The sequence below is a fragment of the Pelecanus crispus genome, chromosome 3 (genome assembly GCF_030463565.1).
Source record: "Pelecanus crispus isolate bPelCri1 chromosome 3, bPelCri1.pri, whole genome shotgun sequence".
In the NCBI taxonomy this organism is placed as follows: Eukaryota; Metazoa; Chordata; class Aves; order Pelecaniformes; family Pelecanidae; genus Pelecanus; species Pelecanus crispus.
The window spans coordinates 131,877,991-131,899,187 of NC_134645.1; the positions used below are offsets into that span (position 1 = coordinate 131,877,991).

Below are 21,197 nucleotides of genomic sequence, written 5' to 3' on the forward strand. Positions count from 1 at the left end.
TCAAGTTTCACATTTTTTGAGGAGTGGTTTTGCAAAATAAAATAAAATAAAATAAATTTAAATTAAAATAAAATAAAACCAGCAGCTCCCTTCTTCCCCCTTCGGAGAGGACCGGGGCAGCCTCGCCGCTGCTCCTGCATCCCTCCCAAGTCCCGGCAGAGGAGCACGGCCCCCGGCCCCCCCGGGGGTCCCTGCCCGCTGCCTCCCCCTCCGCAGCCGGACCCCGGGGTGGTTTCCTCTTGCCGTGACCAAGAAAGGTCCTCGGCTGCGGGGCTGAGGGGGTGTCCGGGGGTTGCGGGTGGGGATGGAGAGGGGCTACACGGAGCTGCGGCGTTTCATGAGCCCCTGGAAAGCCGCCAGGCTGTGGAGACCGGTGGAGACGGAGCTGATGGCCGACCGGCGGGCGTTGCAGAAGCACCTGTTGGAAGGGGTCTCCGGACAGCGGCCGGGCGAGGAGTGGCTCTGCTCCACGCAGGTGTCCGAGGTGGAGAGGTCCCTGGGGATGATCATAGGGATGGAGTACTGCAGCTTCTCCCGGCTCTTGTACCACAGGCACGAGCACATGGATTGGAAGTGGAGAACCTCGGCGTAGACGTTCCGAAAGCCGCCCCCGCCGCCCCCCACCGCCGCCGGCGCGGCCGAGGCAGTGTCCGTGGCGTGGATGCTGCTGGCTTGCCCGTTGCGGGTGAGCAGTGCCCGATGCTCTGCATCCCGCTTCTCATCCTCGGCGTTCATGGTCATGAAACGCAGCACCACCAGGTTGAGGAAAGCCCCGATGACCGTCAGGCCTGTCAGGATGTAGACGAAGCTGAAGGCCACGTACTGCGGCTTGTTCTGGAGGGCTTCGTCCTTCTGCAGGGCCACGTAGTCCCCGAAGCCGATGGTGGTGAGGGTGATGAAGCAGTAGTAGTAGGCGTGGAAGAAGCTCCAGTGCTCGTAGTAGGAGAAGGCGGCTGCCCCGATGCAGAGGGTGCTGATGCAGGAGAAGAACCCGATGGTGACCATGTTGGCCATGGAGACCTCCGCCCGCCTCATGCCAAGGCACTTCTTGATGCGGTGGAGGAGGTACTTGACGAAGGTGTTGATCCTCTCGCCCAAGCTCTGGAACATGACGAGGGTGAGGGGGATCCCCAGCAGGGCGTAGACCATGCAGAAGACCTTCCCCCCGTCCGTGCTGGGGGCTGCATGGCCGTAACCTGCAGAGCAAAGCCACAGAGCGGGGTCAGCTTGGTGGCTCGAGGGGGGTGCGGGGTGTGCGGCGCCTCAAACCGCTTCCCCGCCTGAGTTGCTGGTGGTGAACCCCAACCCTGACCGGTGCCATCTTCACCCCCAGGCACAAGGAGTGCCCACGGATGGCTGGGGGGATAATGGGGGTCTCCAAATGGAAATGAAGGGGAGGGGGCTGGAGAAAGGGGAAAAGTCCTTGGCTGGTTGGGGAAAGGAGCTGGGGGGCTGGCAGGGGGTGATGGACAAGGTGCTGCATCCCTGGGTTGGGCTGGGAGCAGCTGGGGGATGCTTGGATGGACCCTGGCTGGGGCTGGGGGATGGTCCCCAGCCTTGGGGTTTTGGAAACTGGAGATGGCTCTTCCCTGAAGTACCCACCCCAGGGTGGCCCACCTCAGAGCAGCCAGCTGGAGAGGCACGGGAGATGGGGAAAAGAGGGATTTTTGAGGACTCAAGAGACGAGGGCGGCTGGCTCTGCTCTGTCACCCCAGCCCCACGTCCCCATGTCCCCGTGCCCCAGGGGCTGCCACGGGAGCTGGGGGAGCATCCAGCACCCGTCTGGGTTTCAGTGAATCTCCTGCCTGCACGACACACACAGGCAGGACCTCCTCTGCCTCCGTGCGGGCGGGTGACTCATCCCCGAGAGATCCCGGGCGCCCGCAGCCGGGCAGAGGCAGCTGAGCCTGCGGGACCCATGGGTGCCGAGTCGGGCTGCCGCGGGGAGCTGCGCAGGGCCCCTGAGCCGCGGGAGGTGCCCCCGCTGCCAGCTGCTCCCCTTTCCCGTCCCTTTTCCTCTCCCTTTCCTTCTTCTTTTTTCCTTTTCCTTTCCCTTCCTCTCTCCTTTTCCTTCTCCCTTTTCCTTTCCCTTTCCCTTTTCTTTTTCCTTTCCTTCTCCCTTTCCCTTCCTTTCTCTTTTTTCCTTTCCCTTTCTTTTTCTGTTTTCCTTTTCCTCCTTTTCCTTTTCCTTCTCCCTTTTCCTTTCCCTTTCCCTTTTTTCTTTTTTCCTTTTCCTCCTTTTCCCTTTCCTTTTCCTTTTCTTTTTCCTTTCCTTCTCTCTTTCCCTTTCTTTCTCTTTTTTCCTCTCCCTTTCCCTTTCTCCCTTTTCCTTTTCACCTTTTCCCTTTCCCTTTTCCTTTTCCTTTCCCTTTGCCTCTTCCCCCTTTCCCTTTCCCTTTCCCTTTCCCTTTCCCTTTCCCTTTCCCTTTCCCTTTCCCTTTCCCTTTCCCTTTCCCTTTCATTTTCCCTTCTCTTTTTTCCTTTCCCTCTCCTTTTCCCTTCCTTTCTTTTTTCCCTTCCTTTTCCCCTTCCCTTCCCTCCTCTTTTTCCCTTTCCCTTTCCCTTTCCCTTTCCCTTTCCCTTTCCCTTTCCCTTTCCCTTTCCCTTTCTTTCTGTTTTCCTTTTCCTCCTTTTCCTTTTCCCTCCTCTTTTTTCCTTTCCCTCTCCCTTTCCCTTCCTTTCTCTTTTTCCCTTTCCCTTTCCCTTTCCCTTTCCCTTTCCCTTTCCCTTTCCCTTTCCCTTTCCCTTTCCCTTTCCCAGGAGCAGTGCTGGGGGCCAGGGGCTCACCAACCACTCAGACCCCGGGGGACTCAGACACGCTTCCCTCGGAATCCAAGCGTGTTTGGGACAGGGCTGGGGGTGCCGGCACAAGCACACCCGCCACAGCACCCACTTCTCCAAGGCCTGTCCTAGCAATTAAACCAGACCCAGCACCCACGGCCACGCGACGCTGTAGCGGCCCCCGAGCCCGTGGGAACGGATGAGGGGAGCTCGCCCTGCCCCGGCTCCGTTTCATCCTGCCTGGGTGGAGGCAGGCGGCATCCCTCACTGTCACCCTCGCCGTCAGCCTCGGGAGGCCAAGGATTAAGCCGGGCAGGAGCGAGGCAAAAACAAGGATCGTCAGATCTCCGTCCAAGCCGCCTCCGAGGAGCTGGCATGACCTCTTCCAGCTGCCAGCGCCGCTGGCTCGGGCTGCGGCTGCGGGAGCTGGAGAGCATCGCTGGAGAGCATCGCTGGAGAGCATCGTTGGAGCATCGCTGGAGAGCATCGTTGGAGCATCGCTGGAGAGCATCGTTGGAGCATCACCGGAGAGCATCACCGGAGCATCACCGGAGAGCATCACCGGAGCATCACCGGAGAGCATCACCGGAGCATCGCCGGAGAGCATCACTGCAGAGCATCACCGCAGAGCATCACTGCTCTCATCGGTGCTGGCTGCCAGCCTACCCCTTCCCTCACAGATGGAAAAGGGGGCTGCTGCTTGCTGTCCTCTCCCTGCCTGCTGCTTGCTGTCCCCTCCGCAGCGGCAGAGGGGACACCGTGGCAATGCCGTGCCACCCGGCTGCCCGCCGGCTCCCGCAGCAGAGCCGGGCCAGTGCATTTCAGACCGGGGTCACATCCCGCTGTCCCCTCGGAGCAGGCACTGAGCCCTCGCCCTTGCCTATCTGCCTGCTCCTGCCCTTCATCCCCTGCCAGACGCCTCCATCCCCCTCCCAACAGCCCCCATCTCCTCCTTCCTCATGGATCGGTCAGTTTGAGGACAGGGTTTTGGGATGCAAGCCTCCAGCACTGCCCGCAGGCCCCGTCCCTGCGAACAGCCTCACTGAGCATCCCCTCGCCTGCTCCTGCCTGCCCCGCACCACTGCAGCCTCCCGCAGCTATATTTAGCTCCGTTTCCCCAGGGAAGGGGGTTTATGAGCTCTCGCAGCGCGTCCAAGTGTCCGTCAATCTGCCACCCCCCACCCCCTTCCCCGGCTTTAGCAGGCGCTGCCTGATTTCCAGCACGTCTGAGGACAGGGAGAAGGTCACCAGGATACTAAATCCAGCCAGCGGGGAGAGGGAGACCCCGGGAAAGCGGCAGAGAGGGTGAAACCTCCCGAATCCCTCTTCCCCCTGTGGTTTCACCCACCGCGGGAAGGAAACGCATTGGAAAAGAGGGCTTGGCTCCCGGGGATGCCGCAAAATCCCGGCAGCTGCCAGGTTCAACGGCGGCTCCGTTTGCCCTGCCGCACCGGCATGCCTGCCTCTGTGGCATGTCCCGGCCTGGCAAGGCTCCCGGGGACAGGCAGCGAGGCTCCCCGCCATGCTCCTGCCCTCCCTGCAGAAGGGGGTCAGCATCCCTGCTCCTCTCCATCTCCTGCCTCCCCCCTGCAGCACCCCTCCACCCAAAACCTCCCCGCTGGGTGGGTGCTCCCCAAAAGGGTGTCCCAGGGAGGGATGCTGCCGAGTCAGGGTGCTCTGGGCTTAGGGTGCTGCGAGCAGGCAGGGAGCACGGCGCGTGTCCCCAGGGAGAAAAGATGACATGTCCCTGAGGAACGCGGCCGGCTCGTCTCCTTTTTAGGGCTGCGGAGGAGCAGGGGTGGATCTGGCCGCGGCTCCGGGGAGCAGGTGCAGGTCTGGGCTGGCCCCTGGCCTGGAGCAAATCCCGGGTTGTCGGGAGCGATGGATGGTGGGGATTAGCCGGGCAGCTGCCGGGGATGAGAGGAGGGGGGGAACTTTGCAGAATGGAGGTGGTATAAAGCCAGACGGTGCAAAGGGCTGGGAAAGCAGGGAGAGGGTCCCTGGGAGGTGGCACTGGGTGCTGAAGGGGTATGAGCCCTCCGGGGAGGGGGTGCAGGGAGACGGGGCAGGGGGGTGCAGGGCAGGGTGTGGGGAGTCCCAGCTGACAACAGGGGCTGGGAGCTGGGCTGGGGTGCCAGGGGTATGAAGCAGTGAGGAAAGCGGCTCCCTGCTTTACAGAATCACTGCAGGTGTTGGTCTCTTCTCCCAAGTAGGAAACAATAGGACAAGAGGAAATGGGCTCAAGCTGCGTCAGGGGAGGTTTAGATTGGATACTGGGAGAAATTTCTTCACAGAAAGAGTGGTCAAGCACTGGAACAGGCTGCCCAGAGAGGTGGGGGAGTCCCCAGCCCTGGAGGGGTTCAACAAACGGGCAGAGGTGGCACTTGGGGACATGGTTTGGTGGGCATGGGGGTGTTGGGTTGATGGTTGGACTGATGATCTTAGAGGGCCTTTCCAACCTTAGTGATTCCAGTTTCACGTTCATTAAAAAATAATGCAGCCACCAAGCCAGGAAACATGAAATTGCTACTCTCCCCTTAATTGGTTTAGCGGTGGGCTTGGCAGCATTGGGTTAATGGTTGGACTGGATGATCTTCAAGGTCTTTTCCAACCTCAACAATTCGATGATTCTATGATTCTATGACATCTCCATGCCCGGGCAGGAGCCCTGCATCCCGCTTCCTGAGCCATCACGCTTCTCCTTCTCTGGTTCAGTGGTGGTGGACGCTCCTGGGGTCCGTGAGGATGCCCGGCACCCATCCTCACCCCCCCCATAGCCCGGGTATCTGCTGGGTGGACGCGTGGCTGGCGTCTCCTTCCCTTACCCCAGCGCAGCTGCTGGCTTTTGCCATTGCAACAGCCTGGCCCCTGCACAGGGATCCCAGAGCCCTTCACCGTGGTCTCTGACCTGCTCCAGCTTTCTCTGTCCATTGCCAGGCCGTGAGGCTGCAGGAGCGATGAGGGACGATGGGGAAGGTTCAGGCATCCCGGTTGATGGGGGATCTACCAAACCACTGACCCAGCCTGGGGTGTAGACAGCTCCGGTCCTTCCAAGCCTGGCTTCACACGACCATGAACCACCACCGCCCACGGAGCGCTGCCTCTCTTCCCACCCTGCTTCCCGGCAGGTTCAGCAGCAGCCACCAAATTTGGTACATTCCCGTGCGTTTTGGGGAGAAAGGAATGAGCCAACTGCATCCGTAGACGTACAAGGGTCCGCAGTTAGGAGAGCCCCAGGGATGGGAGGAAAAGCCTCGTCCTCCAGCCATGTTTACCACCCCATGGCGACCACCCTCCCTGAGCAGACCCCATGCTTGCAGCTGGCTGGCATGACGGCAAACACGCAGCAACACCACGCTCCCAAAGCCCTTTAGCACCCAAAAGCAACCAAAGCCCAAAGCACCCAGTTCTGAGCCCTGCCGGGGTGCCTGCCCTGGGCACCCCCTTCTGCTGGCCCTCACGGTGAAACCCTTGGGGTGCCCCAGAGATGGAGGTGGTGGGTGGGCATCACCTGAGGTGCAGCGTGCCCCAGGCAGCATCTTTCTCATGCCAACCCTGCTGCCTGCCATCCCATTGCTCCCAGTAAGGACCAGCATCCCGCTGAGCATTTAACAGGCACCCGTTTCCCGATGTGTCCCCTGGGTGACGCGAGCTCGGCCGAGATACGAACAGGGCACGGGCAGTGCCAAGCTCCCTCCGTCGCCTGTGGCCAAGAGCAACGCGGGCTGCGTCCAGCCCTGCCCTTTAAGCATTGCCGGGGCTGAGCATGGGGACCTCGCCGGGTTGGGGACGGGGACCCAGGCGATGCAGCCGGCGCACGGGTTGCCCCTCGGCACTGCCTGGGAGATGCCCCGTCTTTGCAAGGGGCGAGCAAACAAGCAGGCGGGGAGCGGCTGGGAAAGGCAGCATGTGGCAGCGCTGCCAGCCTGCCCCGAGCAAACACTGCCCTGGCAACGAAGGGGCGCAGCGGGGGGCACACGCACCCTGCAACGCCTTCGTCCCCCCCCAGGACAGGGGTTGAGGGCGGCGGGAAGGGGCTGGTCCTGCCTGCGGACACCTCCTGGGCAGGGCAGGGTGAGAGGCAGCCGGAGCAGAGGGATGGGATGCGGGCAGCGGCTCCCCGGAGCTGGGCTGAATTTGGGCGATGCGGGGCTGGAGCCAGCCCTGGGACACACAGTGCCCCGGCTGCCCCTGCCCCAGCTGGGTCCTGGACCAGGAGCAGGGGCTGTGCTCGCTGCGTCTTCCCCAGGGCAGGTGAAGGGGCAGCCAGCCAGCCGTCCTCTCACCCTGCCATCCATCCATCCATCCTTCCATCCATCCATCCATCCATCCAACCATCCATCCATCCATCCATCCACCCATTCACCTATGCATCCTTCCATCCATCCATCCATCCATCCATCCATCCATCCATCCATCCACCCATTCACCTATGCATCCTTCCATCCATCCATCCATCCATCCATCCATCCATCCATCCATCCACACATTCACCTGTGCATCCTTCCTTCCATCCATCCATCCATCCATCCATCCATCCATCCATCCATCCACCCATTCACCTGTGCATCCTTCCTTTCTTCCATCCATCCATCCAGCCAGCCAGCCAGCCAGCCAGCCAGCCACCCATTCACCTATGCATCCTTCCATCCATCCTTCCATCCATCCTTCCATCCATCCACACATTAATCTGTGCATCCTTCCTTCCTTCCATCCTTCCATCCATCCACCCATTCACCCATGCATCCTTCCTTCCATCCATATCTTCACCCGTGCATCCTTCCTTCCTTCCATCCATCCACCCACCTATCCTTCCTTCCATCCATCCATCCATCCATCCATCCATCCACCCATTCACCCATACATCCTTCCTTCCATCCATCCATCCATCCATCCATCCACCCACCCACCTATCCTTCCACCCACCTATCCTTCCATCCATCCATCCATCCACCCACCTACCCATCCATCCATCCATCCACCCACCCATTCATCCATACATCCTTCCTTCCATCCATCCATCCATCCACCCACCTACCCATCCATCCATCCATCCATCCATCCATCCATCCATCCATACATCCTTCCTTCCATCCATCCATCCATCCACCCACCCACCTATCCTTCCTTCCTTCCTTCCTTCCATCCATCCATCCATCCATCCATCCATCCATCCATCCATCCACCCACCCACCTATCCTTCCATCCACCTATCCTTCCATCCTTCCATCCATCCATCCTTCCTTCCTTCCATCCGTCCATCCGTCCACCCATGCATCCTTCCTTCCTTCCACCCCCCCACTCTCAGATCTCTGCTCACCTCCCACCCCCCATCTCCCTGCCCACCCCCACCCCCATCTCCTTACTCCCACCCCGACCCCCCCCGCCTGTGCTCAGCCTCCTCCTGCCCCAGCCTGGCCCAGCAGCGCCGGGGGCTGCCCCGGGGGGGTCACCCTCGGGGGGGTGTCACCCTGGGGGGGGGGGGTCACCCTGGGCAGGGGTGCCAGGCCTGGCTGTGGGCTCATGTCTCTGTGGGGTGGGAGGGACCCTGGGGTTGGAGACCCCCCAGGATGCCACCTCCTGAGCGGGGTGGGGGGGTGGAGGTGCAGGCCAGACCCTGGGCTCCCCCTGCCCCCCCAAAAGCATTGGGGTAACCCCCCTGGTACCCCCCCATCCTCTACAGCAGCATCTGCGTCCATGCCACCCCCCACATCACCTTCACCCCAGATTTGTCCTATACACTTGGGGGGGGGGGGTCACCGCCCAAAAGGGCTCAGAGCCACCCCCATCCCCGCTCCCACCACAGCGGGGGGCACCCCCCCACCCCTCTCCCTGCCCACGGAGGGGGCAGAGCAGGAGGGTTTGGGGGTGCAGCTGGTGCCTGTCCCCCCCGGCATCGCTGCCTGCAGGCGGGGGCCGGCCCCTGCCAAGGGGGGGGTCAGGATGGTGTCATGGAAAATCCCGGTGCCGGCCAAGCGCCCTGTTTGCGCCAAAACTGGCAATTTTTCCCTCGGTCCTGGGGCTCCGCCAGGCCCTTCCCCGGCCCCCTCCGCTCCATCCCTCCCCTCCTCCTGCAAAAAGGGGGGTACAGCCGGGCCCCCCCCGCTTTTAGGGGCCCTGCAGCAGGAGGGGGGGTACCCTCTGCACTGGTGAGCGAGGCGGGATACCCCGGTGATGGGCACAGCTGGATGCTGGCCGACCCCCTGACCCAGGCAGTTGGTCCTGCTGGTGTTTTTTTTTTTTTTTTGGGGGGGGGTACCCCATAACCCTCATGGGACAGCACAGACACCCCCCCCCCCCCCCCCCGCCCTGAGGATGGCTGAAATCGAGAGCAGAGCTGCTTTCTACACCAGCCCAGGGAAAAGGGGCCTCCAGGGGATATTAAAAAAAAAAAAAAAATCATTTAAGGCTTTTAGGAGTGATTTCTGCCTGCGCCGGGACGGGGGCAGAGGGACCCTGGCACAGGCAGTGACCCCCCCACCCATGCAGCACCCCAGGACCACCTCCCACGCTTGCAGGAGATCCCGAGGGGTGACAAGGACCCCGGCTTTGGGCAAGACCCAGACCCCAAAGGTCCCCTCCGTGCTGGGTCCCCCCACCCCATCTACTAGCACAGCCCCCCTGCTCCCTGAGTGGGACGGGGATGGGGCACAGGCTGAGGCATCATCTCGCTGGGGAGCTACGGCGTGTAGCCTCCAGTACGAGAGGGACACTGGGGTGCTGGGGCATGGCAAGGGCAGCGGAGCTGGGGAAGGGTCTGGAGCACAGGAATGGTGAGGAGCGGCTGAGGGGGCTGGGGGTGTTCAGCCTGGAGAAGAGGAGGCTGAGGGGAGACCTGATCGCTCTGCAGCTCCTGGCAGGAGGGGGCAGGGAGGGGGGTCGGGCTCTTCTCCCAAGGAACAAGTGATAGGATGAGAGGAAATGGGCTCAAGCTGCGTCAGGGGAGGTTTAGACTGGATATTGGGAGAAATTTCTTCACGGAAAGAGCAGTCAAGCATTGGAACAGGCTGCCCAGAGAGGTGGGGGAGTCCCCAGCCCTGGAGGGGTTCAACAAACGGGCAGAGGTGGCACCTGGGGACAAGGTTTAGTGGGCATGGGGGTGTTGGGTTGATGGTTGGACTGATGATCTTAGAGGGCCTTTCCAACCTCAGTGATTCCTGGTTTTACTTTCATTAAAAAATAATGCAGCCACCAAGCCAGGACACATGAAATTAATTCTTCCTCTGCCCTGAACTGGTTTAGTGGTGAGCTTGGCAGCGTTGGGTTAATGGTTGGACTGGGTGATCTTCAAGGTCTTTCCCAACCCAACCGATTCGATGGTTCTGCTCCACGATCCGGTCACCCTGCCACCTCCTCCCTGATGAGCGAAAGCTCCCGAGCCCCTGATGGCTCTCACTGCAAATCTCCTTATGCCAGGGATGCTTCCTTCCCTGCCACCCTTTCCCCGGCCAGATCCCCCCCAGCATTCCTCCCGGGAGGCAAGCGGGTGCCATGCGCTGCTCCTCCTTTACGGAAAATGGGATTTGGCTCCGGCCTTCGCAGGGCAGAGCCGAAGGCTGGCAGAGCGCGGGCTGCCCGGTCACGCAGCCCTGGGCCTCGCCGGGTCCCTTCTGCCAGGGGGGTCCTGTGAAAAGCAGGATGGGGCTCCTTCCTCCCCACGCTCCGCTTGGTTTGGGCAGGCAAGGGGTGGAGGGGTGTGCACCAGTGCCCAGCACCATGCACCAGCGCCCAGCACTGTACAACAGCACTCAGCACCATGCACCGTGCACCAGCACCATGCACCAGCACCGTGCACCAGCACCCAGCACTGTGCACCAGCACCCAGCACCATGCACCAGCACCTAGCACGATGCACCATGCACCACCACCATGCACCAGCACCCAGCACTGTGCAACAGCACCGTGCACTAGAGCCCAGCACCATGCACCAGCACCCAGCTCTGTGCAACATCACCCAGCACCGTGCACACCCAGCACTGTGCACCAGCACCATGCACCAGCACCCAGCACTGTGCACCAGCACCCAGCACCATGCACCAGCACCCAGCACAGGGGAACAGCACCCAGCATGATGCACCAGCAACATGCACCAGTGCCCAGCACCATGCACCAGCACCTAGCATTGCACCCAACACCACACACAGGTGCCCAGCACCGTGCACTGAGCACCTAGCACCATGCACCAGCACCCAGCACCATGTGCAGTGCTGTGCACCATGCCATGCACCAACACCCAGCACTGCGCACCAGCGCCCAGCACCGTGCACCAGCGCCCAGGACTGTGCACCAGCACCTGTGCACCAGTGCCCAGCACCATACACCAGCACCCAGCACCGTGCACCAGCGCCCAGGACTGTGCACCAGCACCTGTGCACCAGTGCCCAGCACCATGCACCAGCACCCAGCACCGTGCACCAGCGCCCAGGACTGTGCACCAGTGCCCAGCACCATGCACCAGCACCCAGCACCGTGCACCAGCGCCCAGGACTGTGCACCAGCACCATGCACCAGCGCCCAGGACTGTGCACCAGCGTGCAGCACCATGCACCAACACCCAGCACAGTGCACCAGTGCCCAGCACCACGTGCAGCCCCATGCACTGTGCACCAACGCCCAGCACCATGCACCAGTGCCCAGCACCACGTGCAGCCCCATGCGCCGTGCACCAGCACCATGCACCAACACCCAGCACCGTGCACCAGCACCCAGCACCACGTGCAGCCCCATGCGCCGTGCACCAGCACCATGCACCAACACCCAGCACCGTGCACCAGCACCCAGCACCACGTGTAGCCCCACGCATGGTACACCAGCACCCAGCACCAGCACCCAGCACCACGTGTAGCCCCACGCATGGTACACCAGCACCCAGCACCAACACCCAGCACCAGCTGCAGCAGCAGTGGGGCCCTGCTGCTCCACGGCCGCTCTCCTTCACCCCTCTCTGCAGGCAGACAGGCGAGACCCTCGCCCTGCCGCAGCACGCTCGGCTCTTGCTCCTTCGATTAACCCTCCCGGCCGTGATTTATCCAAGGTGGCGGTGCCCGCTGTAAATCCTGCGCCGCAGTCACTTCAGCCTGAGAGCTGCCTGATAAATATTTAAGCCGGCTCATAAATCACACGCCGGCAGAGCGGGGCTCTCCCGCAGCTCGGGCTCAGCTCTGGCCTCTTTGCACCAGACCTGGCAGCACCGAGTCCGAGCAACCAGCCCTGGGGCTTGGTAAGTGGGGGGAAAAACCCCCCAAACTCAAAGAAATTGGATTTTTTTTGGCCCGATCCTGGACGATGAACCCCCCCAGCACCTCGGAGCATCTCTGCCCTGGCCCGTGGTGTTTATGCCTTGCTCTGAGTCAGGCTTTGCTGGCGAGTTTAATGAGGCATCAGCTGGCAGAGGCCAGGCGGGGGGCAGAGACGGAGCGGGTATTAATTGCTGTTATCGCTCCGGGACAGAGAGGAGCGGGGAATTTATAGCCAGGGAGGAGGGGGAGGTGGGAGTGGTGGGATGCTCGCAGAGGGATGGCACCCCGGTTCGGAGGGTGCCTGGGCTGAATCCCATGGGAGAGGACCCGTGCGATGCCTCCCTGCCATGCCACAGGTTTGCTGTGGTTCTGCCTCCTCGGCAAAGGCGCTGAGCCCTGGCTGGGCAGGCTGCTGGGGCAGCGGGCTGCAACGGCCACCCCAAAAACACACATCGCTGCTGGGAAGGGCTCGGGGATGGCTCCAGTCTCGGCTCATACATGCCCTCTCCCCATTCACCCTCTGTGCTCATTCCCTGCTATGAGGATCAATGGCAGAAGTGCGTATGCCCTCGTTAGGTTCCAGAGTGAACGCCTCAACCAGCAATCCCAGCATACCACAGGCAACGGTGGCAAGGGGTGGCCTTGTGCCTAACTGGAGAGGGAAGGAGAGCGGTCCTGACCTCCTGGTGCTGCTTTCTGCCGACTCCTGCGGCACGGCTGGGGCACTCAAACGAGCACCAGCAGCGGCCGAGGAGCCGCCGGGCTGGCCAGGGCCTCTCTCCTGGGGAAGGCCCTGCGCATCCCCGGGGGCTGAAAGGGGTGAGATGTCTTGGCATCACCTCCCGTGGGGGTGTGGGCTGAGGGGAGAGGAATCCGAGCCCGCGAACAGAGTGGTACAGTTTTTCTTTCTGGCACGTTAACTCTGAAACCTATCAAAGGCATGTTCGTAAGTGCCAACACTAATTTCCACTGCTATCCTTTTTAGCAGGCACGGCTAGTGCAGGATGGGAGCAGAAATGCCCACAGGGAGCGGATGCCGCATCCCTGGCCTCCCCCCTCCCCAACCAGCCCCACCGCAGCCCCAAAACCGCAACCCACTCCTCGTCCCAGCGGCGGCAGCTCCCGTTCCTTCCCTGGGACTTTTCCCTGTGCTGCATCCCCCAAGGTCAGAGAATGGGGGGTCCTTCCGCTCCCACCGGTGCCGGTTGCGCCGGTACCGCTGGCACTGGAGGCGGCTGGGGGTGCGTGTGCCGGGGTGTTCCCAGGTCCTTCCTCCTTTATCCCCGGGCCAAGCCCGCAGGCGTGAGCAGGGACAGATGCTACGGATGCGACGGATTGGGGACAGGCACGTTGCCGCCGGAGGACGGGGGTGGCTGAGGGGGAGACCACGTGCAGCAGAGGGTGTGTGGGGACCCCCCCGGACCCCCCCCGGGGTCCCTGCTCTCTTGATAACCAAGTGGGGATGGAGGAGGGCTGGGACAGATGGTGACACCACGGTGGCATTCCGCCACCTTCCCCGGCCCCACATGGCCGCTCGCCTGTCTGCCCACAGCGAGGTGAGGGCAGATGGGGGGACGACGACGTGTTTTTTGGGAGCGATCCAGCGAAAGCCAGCACGGAGGCTGCTGGCGCGGCGACGGTGACCGAGGTGGCAGGGGACGCGTCTGGCTGACGTCCCCCGAGGGGACCCCGGCTCTGCCCGGCTGCAAGGGCAGGCATGCTCCCTCCCTGCCCGCCCTGCAGCTCCCCTTGACCCCAGCTTTGCAGGGTGATGGCAAACCTAAATATCCCGGTCCCCGGTCCCCCTCTGTGACACTTTGGGGGTCCCCGGGCACTGGGGCAGCTCTCGGGGGGGGCTGCACCCCACTAGCAGGGTGCAGGGCTCCGGGCAGCTTTGCGGAGCGAGGCGGGGCCGTGGGAGACCTTCGGAGCTCGGAGGGTGGCTCGCTGCTTGGCTCTTTTCCCAGATAAAAGAAAAAAAAAAAAAACAACAACCCCTAATGTAAGAAAACCTTCCTAGTGGGACCCGTCACCCTCCTGGCTTTTCCTTCTTCCTGCTTTAAATCCGGCACAGGGACCTCGACCGGCACAGGAGCCCGGAAATCCCGATTGCCTCCCGAGCACGGCGGGGAGCCTGGCCCTTCCCGGTCCCCAACAGGAGCTTTACAAAGGGGTTGGTTGGTGATTTCCTGGAAGAATGCCTTTTTTTTTTCCCCCCGCTGGAAAATCCCATTTCATGGGAATAATGGAATTTTCTTTCGCCTCTTGTGGCTTTTGATGATTCTGCTCCCTTTTGCTGGTGCATGCTGGCCCCGTTCAGCAGCACCCGAGCTCCATCGCAACAGGCCAGCTAAAGCGCCGGCCTTCAAAATCACCAGATTTTGATAAAAACAATATTTTGGTAGAAAAAAATATTGCCTTACATATTTATGTCCGTGCCCCTTCCCCCTACACCCCTTTGGACAACGCGGAGATGCTGAAGCTGCCGGGGGAGAAGGGCTTGATGCTTGCAGAGCCGTAAAGCCCCGTTTGGGGACATTCCCTCTACATTTCCCTCCCGCTCCGCTGCGGCTGGACACCCATTTTTTCGGGGCCGGGTGTCATCACCCCAACCCCAGAGGGGACCCTGAGCTCCCACATCAAACGCAAGATGAGATTTTTTAAGGTTTTCACCCCCAGCCCCAGCTGGCAGGATGCTTTGCTGGGGCGTAACGCCTGCGTCGGGGCTCAGCCGCGCTCGGCCATCCTCGCTCCAGCCCTCCCGGGCTGCAGGCAGCTGCAGGCAGCGCAGGGGAGACGGGGGTCCCGGGGGAGGCAGGGCAGGGGTCCCGACGCCTGCCCGCAGCCCGGCGCTGAGCCACGGCCTCTCGGGACCGTGCACACCGGGCTGGCTTTGTCTCCTTCCTCCGTCACTGCAGCATCCTTTGTGTGGGCTGGCGAGACGCCGCTCACTCCCGCTCGCCTCCCGCTCGCTCCCCTCCCCAGCCCCCCGCGCACCCCCTTGCCCGCTCCTCCTCCTTCGCACGTCAAACATAAGCTGCTTGTCTTCACTTTCGGAGCCTTTCCCAGCTGCTCCCGCCAGCCGGGAGAGGCCGGACCCTGCCTCTGCTCAGCCCGCGGCCGCTCCAACACCCGTATCTCAGCCCTGGGAACCAACAACCGCGTCCCAACAGCCTCCCCAACACCCGTATCTCAGCCCTGGGAAGCAACAACCGCGTCCCAATAACCACCCCAACACCCGTAACTCAGCCCTGGGAACCAACAACCACCCCAACAGTCGCATCCCAGCCCCGAGAGCCAACAGCCACCCCAACACCCGTATCTCAGCCCTGGGAACCAACAACCACGTCCCAACAGCCACCCCAACACCCGTATCTCAGCCCTGGGAACCAAGAGCCACCCCAACAGCCACCCCAACACCTGTATCTCAGCCCTGGGAACCAACAACCGCGTCCCAACAGTCGCGTCCCAGCCCCGAGAGCCAACAGCCACCCCAACACCCGTATCTCAGCCCTGGGAACCAACAACCGCTTCCCAACAGTCGCGTCCCAGCCCCGAGAGCCAACAGCCACCCCAACACCCGTAACTCAGCCCTGGGAACCAACAACCACCCCAACAGTCGCATCCCAGCCCCGAGAGCCAACAGCCACCCCAACACCCGTATCTCAGCCCTGGGAACCAACAACCATGTCCCAACAGCCACCCCAACACCCGTATCTCAGCCCTGGGAACCAACAACCGCTTCCCAACAGTCGCGTCCCAGCCCCGAGAGCCAACAGCCACCCCAACACCCGTATCTCAGCCCTGGGAACCAACAACCACGTCCCAACAGCCACCCCAACACCCGTATCTCAGCCCTGGGAACCAACAACCACGTCCCAACACCCACCCCAACACCCGTATCTCAGCCCCGAGAGCCAACAGCCACCCCAATGCCTGTATCTCAGACCTGGGAACCAACAACTGCGTCCCAACCCCAAGGGCCAAGAGCCACCCCTACAGCCATAACTCAGCCCTGGGAACCAACAACTGCCCCAACAACCACATCCCAGCCCTGAGAGCCAACAGCCACCCCAACACCCATATCTCAGCCCTGGGAACCAACAACCGCGTCCCAACAGTCGCGTCCCAACCCCAAGAGCCAACAGCCACCCCAACACCCGTATCTCAGCCCTGGGAAGCAACAACCGCGTCCCAACAGTCACCCCAACACCTGTATCTCAGCCCTGGGAACCAACAACCTCATGCCAACCTCAAGAGCCAACAGCCACCCCAACACCCGTATCTCAGCCCTGGGATCCAAGAGCCACCCCAACTCCCGTGTCTCAAATCTGGTGCCCCCACCAGCCCTCCCACCCCTCCAGCTCCTTCCTGCATCTCCCCGGGGCCGTGGTACCCGTGGGGATGGTGGCCAGGGCCAGGCCAGCCACGTGCCACCCTGGTCCAGCTGCCGGCTGTCCCCCCGGGTCCCCCAGGCCCTCACCATGCGCTGAGGACGGGGCAGTGTGGGGACGGCGGGTCACGCCCGGCGCTCCGTCGAGAGGACCCAAAGGACAGACGGGTTGACGATGCGAGCGGGTGACCGCACAGAGCAGCGGTCTGGAATACGGAGAGGGGGGGACGCTGCAGGCAGGGACACATCCCCGTCCCCCCCGGGCTGGGGGTCCCACCATGCTGGGGGGGGCAGGAGACGGGCTGCAAGGGAACCCTGACCCCAGGGGACCTTCCTCCTCCTCCTCCTCCTCCTCCCCCGGGAAGGGGTCAGCGCAGAAATCGCCTGTCACAGCCCCACTGTGACTCAGGTGAGGAGCCCCAGCTCCGTGCGGGGGTCCCCAAGGCTGGGGGACGTGATGGTGGGGAGCCCAGAGGCTGCAGGGATGGGCGTGGGGGGGGATTCTTTGAGAGTGGGGAGCCCAGAGACCCCCGGGATGGGTGGGTTTGTGTTCCCCGAGGACGAGGAGCCGGGGCAGGGGGGATCCTCGATGTGACGGGGATGTGCATGACGCGGAGGGTCCGGTGAGGGCTCCGGGGTTGGGGAGCGGGGCTGGTGAGTTGCCCCGATACCACGGGGATGGGCGGGGGGGTCTGGTTGCCCCCTTCCCAGTGGCGGGGGAGCCGGGCGGGCGGGTCGCTCCAATACTACGGTGATGGGGGCAAGAGTCTGGGTGCCCTCTTCCTGGTGGCAGAGGAGCTGGGCAGGTGGGTTGCCCCGATACCACAGGGATGGGTGGGGGGTCTGGGTGCCCCCTTCCTGGTGGCGGGGGAGTCGGGCAGGCTGGTCGCCCCCATACCGTGGGGATGGGCGGGGGTCTGGGTGCCCCCTTCCCAGTGGCAGGGGAGCCGGGCGGGCAGGTTGCCCCGATACCACGGGGATGGGTGGGGGGGTCTGGGTGCCCTCTTCCCGGTGGCAGGGGAGCCGGGCGGGCAGGTCGCCCCGATACCACGGGGATGGGTGGGGGGGTCTGGGTGCCCTCTTCCCGGTGGCAGGGGAGCCAGGCGGGCAGGTCGCCCTGATACTACGGGGATGGGTGGGGGTCTGGGTGCCCTCTTCCCGGTGGCAGGGGAGCTGGGGGATGGGCGGGGGTCTGGGTGCCCTCTTCCCAGTGGCAGGGGAGCTGGGCGGGCGGGTCGCCCCGATACCATGGGGATGGGTGGGGGGTCTGGATGCCAGTTTCCCGGTGGCAGGGGAGCCGGGCGGGCGGGTCACCCCGATACCACGGGGATGGGCGGGGGGGGGGGTCTGGGTGACCCCTTCCCAGTGGCAGGGGAGCTGGGCGGGTGGGTCGCCCCCATACCGCGGGGATGGGCAGGGGTCTGGGTGCCCTCTTCCCGATGGCAGGGGAGCCGGGCAGGCCGGTCGCCCCGATACAACGGGGATGGGCGGGGGGTCCGGTTGTCCCTTTCCCGGTGGCGGGGGAGCCGGGCGGGCGGGTCGCCCCGATACCGCGGGGACGGGCGCGTCGCGGGCGGTCTGCACGGAGGGCGACAGGAGCCGGTATCCCGAGAGGCGGGTGGGTTTTGGGGCGGCGGCGGGGCGCTCGGCTCTCGCTCGGCATCGGGAAGCACCGGGGAAAGGAGTGGGGTAACCGGTACCTATGGTAGTGATGACGGTGATGGCGAAGTAGAAGGAACCGGCGAATTTCCACTGGACGCCGGCCTTGTGCGGCTTGAGCTTGAGGACGACCCACTCGAGTTCGCGGTAGCTCTCGGCGCTGAGGTTGTACTTGCTCTTCAGCTCCTGGCTCTTCGCCTCCAGCCGCCGCCGCTCCGCCGTCTCCTCCTCCGACTCCAGGGCGTCGAAGACGGCGGCTCCCACCAGCAGGTAGGTGAAGGTGCACATGATGAGCGCCAGCGTCCGCACGTTCTGCCGCTTCATGCTGCGGCGGGCGGCGGCGGGGCCGGCTGGGGCTGGGGCATGGCGGCGGCGGCGGCGGAGGGCCCGGCGGGCTCGGCCCGGAGCGGCGGCGGCGGCGGCGGAGGAGCGGGGGGGGTGGGGGGGGAGGGAGGGGGTGGAGGGGGCGGGGGGGGGCGGAGCTGTCCTTCAGCACCACCGCCCCCCACGGCCCCGCCCGCGCCCGCACCCACCCGCACCGGTCCCGGTAGCAGCACCCGCACCCACCCGCACCGGTGCTGGCACCCACACCGGCACCCGCGAGCCCACCCGCACCCCCAGCGGCGCCGGCACCCACCGACACCGGTCCCGGTCCTGGTACCAGCACCCGCACCCACCGGCACCGGCACCTGCACCTGCACCGGCCCCCACTGACACCCGCACTGGTACCGGTACCAGCACCTGCACCCACTGGCACCAGCACCTGCAACCCCACCCGCACCCCCATTGGCGCCAGCACCCACTGACACCGGTCCCGGTCCTGGTACCAGCACCCGCGCCCACTGGCACTGACACCTGCACCCACACCGGTCCCGGTCCAGGTACCAGCACCCGCACCCACCGGCACCAGCACCTGAAACCCCACCCCGCACCCCCACTGGTGCCAGCACCCACCGACACCGGTCCCGGTCCTGGTACCAGCACCTGCGCCCACCAGCACTGACACCTGCACCAGTACCAGTACCGGCACCCACTGACACCCGCACCCACGCTGGTACTGGTCCCGGTACCAGCACCCACACCCACCGGCACTGACACCTGCACCTGCACCAGTACCGGCACCCACTGACACTGGCACCCACACTGGTACCGGTCCTGGTACCAGCACCCGCACCCACCGGCACCAGCACCTGCAACCCCACCCCACACCCCCATTGGCGCCGGCACCCACTGACACTGACACTGGCACCAGTCCCTGTCCCGGTACCAGCACCCGCACCCACCGGCACCGACACCCGCACCTGCACCAGTACCAGTACTGGCACCCACACCGGTCCTGGTCCCAGTACCAGCACCCGCATCCACCGGCACCAGCACCTGCAACCCCACCCCCACACCCCCATTGGCGCCGGCACCCACTGACACTGACACTGGCACCAGTCCCTGTCCCGGTACCAGCACCCACACCCACCAGCACCGACACCTGCACCTGCACCAGTACCGGCACCCACTGACACCGGCACCCACACTGGTACCGGTCCCGGTACCAGCACCCGCACCCACGGGCACCAGCACCTGCAACCCCACCCGCACCCTATTGGCGCCGGCACCCACCGACACTGACACTGGCACCAGTCCCTGTCCCGGTACCAGCACCCACACCCATCGGCACTGACACCCACACCAGTACCGGTACCAGCATCCACCCACACTGGCACCCCGCATGAGTACTGACACCTGCACCAGCACTGGTACCGGCACCCACCAGCTCTGGTACTGGCACCGGTAACGACACCCGCACCTGCACCACCACCAGCACCCACACCCACCAGCACCAACACCCGGACCCGTAACAGCACCCACTGGCACTGACACCCACACCTGCACTGGTACTGACACCTGCACCAACCAGCACTGGCACCCACACCCACACTGACACCCACGCTAGCACTGGCACCGGCACCCACACCGGCGCTCACCGGCAACTGCACCAGTACCCACACCAGTACCAGCACCCGCACCCACCGGCACCCGCACCTGTACAGTACTGGCACCTGCACCCACCGGCACCAACACCTGCACCCTCACCAGCACCAGTACCGGCACCGACACCTGCACCCACCAGCACTGATACCCACACCTGCCCTGGCACCGGTAGTGGCACCGGCACCCACACCAACACCGACACTAGTACTAACACCTGCAGCCACACCCGCACCGGCACTGGCACCAGTACTGACACCCACACCCACACTGACACCTGCACTGGCACCAGTACCGGCACCCACACCAGCACCTGCACCCCCACAGGCACCCACTGGCACCCACACCTGCACTGGTACCAGCACGGGCACTGACACTTGCACTGGTACCCGCACTGGTTCCGGGACCCACTGCACCCGCATCTGCACAAGTACCAGCGCCTGCACCCACATGCACACCCGCACTGGCACCAGCATCCGCACCAGTTCTGGCGCCCACTGGTACGCGCACCCACACCGGTACCAGCACCCGCACCAGTACCGGCACCAGTGTCCACCAGTACCTGCACCTGCACCGGTACTGGCGCCTGCAGCTGCACCCGCATTGGCACCAGTACCGGCACCAGCACCCACACCTGCACCTGCACCGGTACCGGCACACACACGGCCGGTCCTCTGCCAGGGCGCACACACGCTCACGCTCAGGCACACAGGTACCCACCCGTGTGCACCCCTCCACCACACGCACATATAGGTGCGCACGTACCCCTGTTCACCTTCGTGCACACACATACACACCCGCGTACGCCCTGGCCATGCTGGCACACGCACGTGCGCACACTCGTGCCTATGCCAGCAGTGTGCCCAGGTGGCCAAGGAGGCCAACAGCATCCTGGCTTGTGTCAGGAATAGTGTGGCCAGCAGGAGCAGGGCAGGGATCGTCCCCCTGTGCTCGGCGCTGGTGAGGCCGCACCTGGAATGCTGTGTCCAGTTTTGGGCCCCTCGGTACAAGAAGGACATTGGGGTGCTGGGGCGTGTCCAGGGAAGGGCAGCGGAGCTGGGGAAGGGTCTGGAGCACAGGGCTGGTGGGGAGCGGCTGAGGGAGCTGGGGGTGTTCAGCCTGGAGAAGAGGAGGCTGAGGGG

The 21,197-nt window shown here is 63.7% G+C and overlaps 1 protein-coding gene across 1 annotated transcript; it reads right to left on the reverse strand.

Moving 5' to 3' along the window:
- Positions 1-315: 315 nt before the first annotated feature.
- Positions 316-18,396, reverse strand: KCNK3 (potassium two pore domain channel subfamily K member 3). Its single transcript, XM_075708102.1, has 2 exons — positions 18,114-18,396; positions 316-1,196 (listed from the first exon to the last, which is right to left on the reverse strand). The coding sequence occupies exons 1-2, from the start codon at positions 18,394-18,396 to the stop codon at positions 316-318; spliced, it is 1,164 nt and encodes a 387-aa protein (XP_075564217.1).
- Between the last annotated feature and the right edge of the window lie 2,801 nt (positions 18,397-21,197).